Source organism: Quercus suber, unplaced genomic scaffold, assembly GCF_002906115.3.
Source record: "Quercus suber isolate HL8 unplaced genomic scaffold, Cork oak 2.0 scaffold_85, whole genome shotgun sequence".
Lineage (NCBI taxonomy): Eukaryota > Viridiplantae > Streptophyta > Magnoliopsida > Fagales > Fagaceae > Quercus > Quercus suber.
The window spans coordinates 1,238,012-1,248,203 of NW_027069550.1; the positions used below are offsets into that span (position 1 = coordinate 1,238,012).

The following is a 10,192-nucleotide window of genomic DNA, read 5'->3' on the forward strand; positions in this document are numbered from 1 at the left end:
CAGCCAGCACCACTACCTTGTGCTGGCTACACCATGTCTTAATTCTAGACAAAAAGAGTTTTTGTTTTATTTTCTTGCCTTTTGTGGCGTTCCCCTCCAGATAAGAATTGGGCATTCTCTCTTACTAATTCATGTGGCATACACCATGTCTTAATTCCAGACAAAAAGAGTTTTTGTTTTACTTTCTTGCCTTTTGTGGCGTTCCCCCCCCAGATAAGAATTGGGCAATGTAGCATGCACCTAGTGATTCTAGCTCATCTTTCTTCCTTTTAGGTGGTATGTCATCCCAGCGGGACATTTCCCAAAAGAGTTTCGAGCAAGAATTCTAGAATAGACTTTTCCCTTCTCCCTACTGCTAGACCATATCCTCTCTTACCTCTAACTCATGGCCCACTACGCTTGTAGTGGTTGGGTACAAGTGAGTGGTGCTTGAGCCTTGTGCATGCTCCACTTCCATGTAATCATAGGGCTTGTCTGTCAGTCATGCATTTGTCGTGGCCTACGTATTGATCTGATCCATTTGCACATCTTGTTGCTCATTTTTTAACCCTTTGTGGCATGGAGGAGTCACTGGGTCTTTATTCTATGTATCTCGTTCCTTCCTTGGGCTGGGCTTTGCTCGGGTATGGGTTCTTTCCTTCTTCAATCCGGCCCCTGCCTTCTTTGTGGGTCTTACTAGGCCTCCTTTAGGCTCGTCGTACACTTTCCCTTTACTCAGTTCACGTTGCCCAGTACTTCTGCTAGGCTTGTTCTCATACTATTTTGGGCTTCCTTGGCCCATTTCATCCATTTGGGGCTTCCTCGGACCGCTTCATTTCTTTGGTCATTCTTGGCCCATTCCATTACTACATTCTCATGGGTTTATGCTAATGCTAAATCTTTCAGGCTTCCCTGACCCAATTACCATACCATTTACTAATTCCTTCCCTTGGGCTCCTTTGGCCCATTTTTGCTTGCTTTCCATTTCTTATGATACCCATGGGCTTCCTACTCCTTCCTTTGGGCTTTCTTTGGGCCTATTTGCTTTATTTGTGGCCTTTTTACTATTTTATAGGCATGTCGACCATTATTCCGTCATTTGGGCTTAATGGTTTTTCTTTTCTTTCCTTGCTAACTCTTTGTCTCACCCTTTTTTATATTGTTGGGCTTCTTCTTATTATTGAGCTTTTTTACCAAAGTGGGCATCAACAAATATCAATTAAACACACCCAAGTTTCTCAACCAAAAAAAAAAAAAAAACATCTAAAATAATAGAATGATATATTTGTAGAGATAAAGATATGGAAAATAATTTTAGAAATAGTTAAATTTTTAAGGAGAACAAATTATCTTCAATAAATTTGAAAGAATAAATTATTTATTATACCATATATGAATTAAGGTAAATAGTAGTGGTGAGATGAAAATGTAAAAGGGAGGAAGAAATGTTTGAGGAAGTGTAACAATAAGTTGAGAAAATAATAATAAGAAGAGTTAAAAATAAGAGAGAGATGTTATTTTGATTGTTAAATAATGGATTTTTTAATTCATCTTAAATGAGTAAATGTTAAAAAAAAAAAAAAACTATAGGAAAAATTAGAAAGAAAAAAGATAATGACGTGATTGTTGATGTGGCTCAATTAGAGTATAGCAAAAATAAATGCTACAATTAAAAAGTGAAAATTAAATTAAATTTGAAAATACAATCTAATTATCTCAAGGAGTTAACTATGATTAAGAATAAGAAAATTATATGATTATACAAAACTTCATACAATGTTAACAATTGTTAAAACACCATATGCATAATAACAACAAAGGTTAACGACTGTTAACGAATTAGTCAATCATATAATCTTATAATTTTAAATTATTTTACATTAGAAAATATTGCAGGAACAATATAAATTGGCAAAAACAATCAATACAAAATTTAATTTTTGTATAAAATATAAAAAGAGTTACAATTATCATAAGCCACCTTAGTTTCATACAACATGCATTCATTATATAACTTAAAAGTAAAATATTCATTTATTTTTATTATTTATTTTCAGTAAATTAATAAAAAAATTATTTACATATGAATTTTGATTAAGTCGTGCATTGCATAATTTGCATGGCTATAATGCTAGTTAATAAAAAATAAAAATAAAAACCATGCGAAATGAACAAAGGTACTTTTGTTTTCTATTACATGAGTCCCCTTTGCTTCCATGAGTCCAGCAAATATGGGCTTCTGAGTTCTAATTTCACTTTCAAAAAGGAAAAAAAAAAAAAAAAAAATTAACGACTTCTGAAATATTAATCAAAAGGAAAAGAAAAAAAAAACTTTTATTGATGTCTTTTCTGTTTCTTTCCTAGTCTAAATGTTTTTTTTTTTTTTTTAAGGAAACTTTCACCTCCATTGCCATTTGCCACTGCTCCACCTTCTCCTGTGATTCTGTTGACTACAAGCAGCCTGGTGGGTTAAAAATACATTTAAAAAAATATTAAAAAATTATTATATGTAATCGAAGACTTAACAATCCAAACAAATTTCTTCACACTGCCTTCTTCATTAATCTTATACATCAGTTGACTCCCTCCTTACAAATTTCATAGCCAGATCCACCATCTTCTAAAGATCAAAGTGAATGTGTTGATTTTACTTGCAGACATGAGAGAGGGAGAGGTAATATATATATATATATATATTTTTTTTTTTTTTGGGACAATTCAAAAGTTAAGGGAATTTTAGTTCTGGATATTATTGATATGCAATGAATTGGGCTACAAAAATTTTGGCAAGAGAGAAATATTTTTGAGAATAGAAAATTTAATAAAGAATGTGTGTATATTGCTAATGTTTTAAAATTTATTTATTTATAGAAAATATTAACTGATGTTCTAAGAGTATTAATTTAGAGAATATTTTTTTAAAATTTTTATGGGAAAAGAAAAAGACAAAAATATTTTACCTTTTTTCTTTTTCTTTTTTTGCTGATGTATTAAATTTAAGTGGCATTTTTTTTTATCAACGTTGGATCTAATCAAATTTATCAAAAACTCATGTTGCTTGAACTCACCTCTCTATATAAGGGTCATATATATATATATAATCTATAAAACGTTTGATTTTTTGTTGATATTTTAATATTTTATCACAATTACATTTATATTTAAACAGTTATTAAAATCATGATATATTATATTTTATTTAAATATTAAAATTTTTTATTCAAGTAATGTTACGTCAACAATATTTTCACAACAAATTTTAGGTGGCATGATATTATTAGTTTTAATTTGACCTCACCATTGATATTACTTTTTTTACCTATTAATAATAACTTACAATCTAAGAAAAATTATTGTAAAAATGTTAGGTATGTTTGGGAAGAGAGATGCAAACAACAAGATAATACTGAGACGTGTTATCAAAGAGGAAACCGAAGTACTTGACGAAAAATCTCTCCACGGCCTTCCAAGTCAAAATGATCCATTAGTGAATAAAGTTGGAGTGTAAAGATATCAAAAAGACTCTCTAAGCCTAACGGATTTCATTAAGTCATTTCTTCACTAGTTATTCAGATCTCGCAATTAGCTCCAAATTGTATCCGCCAATCGATGGCTTCTTCTAATACTTTCCACATGCACCAAAACTTCTCAAATTGGGTGAGGTAAGTGTTTGAGCTAAGAACCCCTCAAGGATTTGTAATTGGAGAAGTAAGAGTAGAGGAAAACTAAGAGAAATTATTTAGATAATTATGAGTTTATAATCTCTAACTCTCAAGTGTATTGCTAGGGTTTTTGCTTTGAAAGTCTCCTTATAATTTTGTGAATAATGTGGGCTTATATAGTATGGGTAAAGAAAAGAGGAAAGCACTATTTAAAATAATCCAGGCAGAGAGTTTTGCGGGTCACTCACGGGTTGACCAAGTCAGGAAGTGACACACAAAATACAGCCTGGAAAGAGACTGTTCAGTTTCTAGCATGTGCTTCTCACATGACCTTTTGCAGGTTATCCACTCGTGAGTCAGTCGTTAGCAAGTCGTGAACTTCACTGTTTTTACAATTCTTCACCAAACTCTCACACTCAACTTTTATATTAAATCCCACAAACACACTGAGAAAAGATTGACAGAATATAATCAAATTTGACACAAAATTAAAACCAACAAAACATAGTTGAAAATCACAATTTTACAAATTTTATATAAACTTATAATGTATTATGCACGAAATATCCATATACTAGTAAAAGAAATATCAAGACAAAGTAAAGAAATCTAGAGATAATATAATATAGATAAAACTTCTTTATTCAATATTCAAGTAGTAATCTACGTTACATTATAGATTTTTGGATATCTCTATCTCTCCATATCAAAATTGAACACACATTTATATATGTTATTTGAAGCATTCTTGACAGTGGCAAACTATTTAATTGGCATAAGAGGATGACAAACTTGATTGGCAAGAGAAGTTGTCAATCTTGATTGAGTTTTAGAGGTTATACTACATACCAAAAAAGTGTCGGCCACTTTACATTTAGAACAACTTAAACTATATTACATATATTTTGGGTACTATGCATACATTAGCTAAAGTCATAACGACTTTAACTATATTATTAGTTATTACATTTGACAATGGTTCTTTATCATCTACTTTATGGCATCCGTTCGATTATTATTGTTTTTATTATTAGACCAAGATATTAATAGATTTTTAGTGTCGATGAGATTGATACTGTAGATCTCTTATTTTATGTCTAGAAAATTTTCTAATTGAGCTATTTAAAACCCACTATATTACATATAATATCGGTGGTATGCATACATTGGCTAAAGTTGACACAAAATTAAAGAGCAGCAGCCGGTTATAATATGATGTTTTTTTTTTCTTAGGCCAAGTGATTCGTCTTTTATAAGTAATACTATGTCCATAGTATTTGCACAATAAATCTTATTATGTGACAAACTATTGCTGGTAGTCATTCTTTATTATGCAAAAAGAGAAAAAAGTTGCCCATTATGGTTATTTCTCATGTGCTTGGCGCAAGGGAGTGAATACCATACTAGAGACCATTTCGGTTTGATTAGGGGAACGAAATATTTCGATACCGATTAATACTTATGTACCATTTCAAGTTTATTGCTAAGTATTATATATATACATATATATATATATATATATAGTAGTTGTATATCCATTACTTTGATGATTTTTTACCTATTAATAATAACTTACAATCTAAGAAAAATTATTGTAAAAATGTTAGGTATGTTTGGGAAGAGAGATGCAAACAACAAGATAATACTGAGACGTGTTATCAAAGAGGAAACCGAAGTACTTGACGAAAAATCTCTCCACGGCCTTCCAAGTCAAAATGATCCACTAGTGAATAAAGTTGGAGTATAAAGATATCAAAAAGACTCTCTAAGCCTAACGGATTTCATTAAGTCATTTCTTCACTAGTTATCCAGATCTCGCAATTAGCTCCAAATTGTATCCGCCAATCGATGGCTTCTTCTAATACTTCTCACATGCACCAAAACTTCTCAGATTGGATGAGGTAAGTGTTTGAGCTAAGAACCCCTCAAGGATTTGTAATTGGAGAAGTAAGAGTAGAGGAAAACTAAGATAAATTATTTAGATAATTATGAGTTTACAATCTCTAACTCTCAAGTGTATTGCTAGGATTTTTGCTCTGAAAGTCTCCTTATAATTTTGTGAATAATGTGGGCTTATATAGTATGGGTAAAGAAAAGAGGAAAGCACTATTTAAAATCATCCAGGCAGAGAGTTTTGCGGGTCACTCACGGGTTGACCAAGTCACGAAGTGACACGCAAAATACAGCCTGGAAAGAGACTATTCAGTTTCTAGCATGTGCTTCTCACATGACCTTTTGCAGGTTATCCACTCGTGAGTCAGTCGTTAGCAAGTCGTGAACTTCACTGTTTTCACAATTCTTCACCAAACTCTCACACTCAACTTTTATATTAAATCCCACAAACATACTAAGAAAAGATTGACAGAATATAATCAAATTTGACACAAAATTAAAACCAACAAAACATGGTTGAAAATCACAATTTTACAAATTTTATATAAACTTATAATGTATTATGCACGAAATATCCATATACTAGTAAAAGAAATATCAAGACAAAATAAAGAAATCTAGAGATAATATAATATAGATAAAACTTCTTTATTCAATATTCAAGTAGTAATCTACGTTACATTATAGATTTCTAGATATCTCTATCTCTCCATATCAAAATTGAACACACATTTATATATGTTATTTGAAGCATTCTTGATAGTGGCAAACTATTTAATTGGCATAAGAGGATGACAAACTTGATTGGCAAGAGAAGTTGTCAATCTTGATTGAGTTTTAGAGGTTATACTACATACCAAAAAAGTGTCGGCCACTTTACATTTAGAACAACTTAAACTATTTACATATATTTTGGGTACTATGCATACATTAGCTAAAGTCATAACAACTTTAACTATATTATTAGTTATTACATTTGACAATGGTTCTTTATCATCTACTTTATGGCATCCATTCGATTATTATTGTTTTTATTATTAGACCAAGATATTAATAGATTTTTAGTGTCGATGAGATTGATACTGTAGATCTCTTATTTTATGTCTAGAAAATTTTCTAATTGAGCTATTTAAAACCCACTATATTACATATAATATATTGTGAGATGAATGCATGCGCCCATTGTCTTACTAACATGTGGGTCCCACACGCATGGAACCCACATGTGTGTGGGACCCACATGTCAGTGAGACAATGGGCGCATGCACCTCTCTCACACAAAAATTTTTCTACTTTGATATTGATGCTTATAATTTATAAATAAATAAAAATTTGATATTGATGTATTAAATAATAATACTAAAATAGGCCTAAAAAAATAGCGTGGGATTTAAATGTTGTAAGACAATGGGCACATGCACCCCCCTCGGAAAAAACTTTTTCTACTCTGATATTGGTGCTTATAAATAAATTGATACTAATGTATTAAATAATAATACTAAAATAGGTCTCAAATAAATAGTCTTAGTCATTGTACTTGTAGTGTTTTGATGTGTGGGCAGAGCACACAAATCGAATAAATATTAAATAGTTATAAATTTTTGAATGATGTTTACGTGGATTGCCAATGACTTGTTACTTGTCTTTTCTCTACCATGTGCCCATTTGCATATGCCCATTCATTATATCTTATAATATACATTCTCTTTCATTTGTGTGCTTGATAAGTAACAAGTCATTTAACAAAACAAAAAAAGATGAATAAGTTTAGTACCACAACTTGTGCCTTGAAAAGTAACAAGTCATTTAACAAAACAAAAAAAGGCGGATAAGTTTAGTGCCACAACTTGTGGCATAAGTTGTGGCACTAAACTTATTCACATCTTGTGGCACAAGTTGTGGCACTAAACTTATTCGTCTTTTTTTGTTTTGTTAAATGACTTGTTACTTATCAAGCACACAAAAGGAAGAGAATGTATATTATAAGATATAATGAATGGGCATACGCAAATGTAAGCTTATTATGTGACAACTTATTGCCGGGATTCATTTTTTATTAAGCAAAAAGGGCAAAAGTTGCCCATTATTTGAAAGAGTCAAAGAGCAGACGCAGGTTATTTCTCGTATATTTGGCATCCAAGGAAGGAGAAACTCCTAAATGTTTTCGTTGCATGTTACCTCTCTCTCACAAGGGAGTGGACCCCACAAGTGTGGGGTCCACTCCCTTGTGAGAGAGAGGTAATATGCATCGAAAACATGCAAGTGTGGGGTCCACTCCCTTGTGAGAGAGAGATAACATGCACCGGAAACATGCAATACCTTCTCCCAAGCAAGAGAATGTATATATTATAGGACTAGGCATATGCATTTTGCGCTCACACACACTACAGAATGAAGGAAATGGATTCAAAGACACAAGTAGCTGATAAGCCTCATGCAGTTTGTATTCCATGCCCAGTTCAAAGTCACATGAAGGCAATGCTAAAGCTTTCAAAGCTTCTCCACCATGAAGGGTTTCACATAACCTTTGTGAACACTGAGTTCAACCACCAACGTTTTATGAAATCTAGAGGTCCCAACTCCTTAGATGGCTTGCCTAACTTTCGATTCGAAACCATCCCCGATGGCCTTCCTCCATCAGATATCAACGCCACCCAAGACATCCCTTCTCTTTCTGAATCCATTATGAACAACTTCTTGGCTCCATTTTCTGACCTCCTTGTAAAACTCAACAGTGTAACTTCAGATAATCCTCCAGTTACTTGTATTGTTTCAGATGGTAGCATGGCGTTTACAATTACTGCTGCTCAAGAATTCAAAATCCCTATTGTGATGTTCTTCCCTATCTCTGCTTGCAGTGTAATGGGTGTTCTGCAGCTTCCTACTCTCAAGGACAAAGGCATCATACCTCTTAAAGGTGTAACAAAAAGTGCAAAATCCAATTGAAATCTTGCATTATTTTATTGTAATTAATCATTGTATGCTAAAAACTTTTTGTCTTTGCAGATGAGAGCTATCTGACAAATGGGTATCTTGACACAATTATAGACTGGATTCCTGGTATGAGAGACATACGTTTAAGGGATCTTCCAAGCTTTGTACGAACCATTGATCCAAATGATATTGTTTTTAGGTGTGTGATTGAAGCAGCAGAGAGTGCTCCTAGTGCTTCAGGAATTATTGTTCACACATTCGATGAGTTAGAGCAAGAAGTTTTGCATGCTCTGTCTACCATGTTTCCTCATGTATATGCTATTGGCCCTCTAGAACCACAACTCAATCACTTATCCAATGATCATTTGGAATCAATTGGGTATGGTTTATGGAAGGAAGAAACCGAGTGCCTCAATTGGCTTAATTCAAAGGCACCCAACTCAGTAATATATGTGAGTTTTGGTAGCATCGTTGTCATGACACCATCGCAATTGGTTGAGATTGGTTGGGGACTTGCAAATAGTAAGCACCTATTTTTGTGGATAATCAGGCCTGAATCAGTTGAAGGCGGATCAATGATTTTGTCACCTGAGTTTCAGGAGGAAATTAAAGAAAGAGGTCTAATAATTAGTTGGTGCCCTCAAGAGGAAGTGCTAAACCACCCCTCAATTGGAGGGTTCTTGACACATAGCGGATGGAATTCAACCATTGAAAGTGTGTGCGCAGGAGTGCCAATGCTTTGCTTACCATTCTTTTCAGATCAGCAAACGAATTGCAAGTATACTTGCAATGAATGGGCCATTGGCATGGAAATTGACTTTGATGTCAAAAGAGTGGAAGTAGAGAAGGTGGTAAGAGAATTGTTGGAAGGAGGTGAGGGAAAGAAAATGAAGAAAAAGGCCATAGAGTGGAAAAAATTGGCCGAAGAGGCCACAGGTCCACTTGGTTCCTCATCCATTAACTTAAAAAATTTGGTGAGTGAAGTCCTTTTATCAAAAGGCTAATGTACCCTGCTACTCTCCTTAAGCTTAGGTTCTGTTACTTCGCTTGTCTTTAGACTCTCTCTCAATTTGGTCTTTCTCTTTTAAAGTTATTTTTTATATTTTCTTGTTTTTCTTGTTTCTGAGGTTGGCCCTTTGTTGTTATTGTTAATGTTAATGTTTTTTAATAATAAACGAAATGTATTATTTAAGATATAGACATTTAGATTTACTGCACTGGCACTCTCTGAATAAACCCAATTATATTACATTCTAAATATAGCATTGAAAAACTAAAGGATACTGGGAAAAATCAATAGTTTTGCTGCTTTGATTTCTACCTGTTGTTGCCAAAATATTAGTGCTATTGATACCATATTTATTGGCTTTTAAATTTTAATGGAAATTTAAGTCTTGAATAATGAGATAAACCAAATTTTATCCGCCCAAATTTTTTGTTTATTTCAATCAATTTTGATTGGATTAACCAAATTTAACTGAGATTTACCTGAAATCTGTCCATTTGAATTTTTGATTGAAGTAATTTGGTCCTGTATAAATATCGTGAAACTCCCCTCAAAATGACTGTTCACAAGCAAAAGTCAAGCTTGAAACGTTTGTTGTTTTATAAAATATACTACAATTTTCTATTGAAAATTTGAAATACATCATGGATTTTTCTTTTTCTGAAACATTGTCATACGTTTATTTGTGGCATGGATGATCCCAAAATTTTGGACAAAA

At 32.8% G+C, this 10,192-nt stretch overlaps 1 protein-coding gene across 1 annotated transcript; it reads left to right on the forward strand.

The window, feature by feature from the left end:
- Positions 1-7,921: 7,921 nt before the first annotated feature.
- LOC112037342 (7-deoxyloganetin glucosyltransferase) lies at positions 7,922-9,531 on the forward strand. The gene is made up of 2 exons (XM_024070152.2): positions 7,922-8,451; positions 8,541-9,531. Exons 1-2 carry the CDS (start codon positions 7,926-7,928, stop codon positions 9,470-9,472), a joined length of 1,458 nt encoding a protein of 485 aa, XP_023925920.2. The 5' UTR covers positions 7,922-7,925; the 3' UTR covers positions 9,473-9,531.
- Positions 9,532-10,192: the final 661 nt, after the last annotated feature.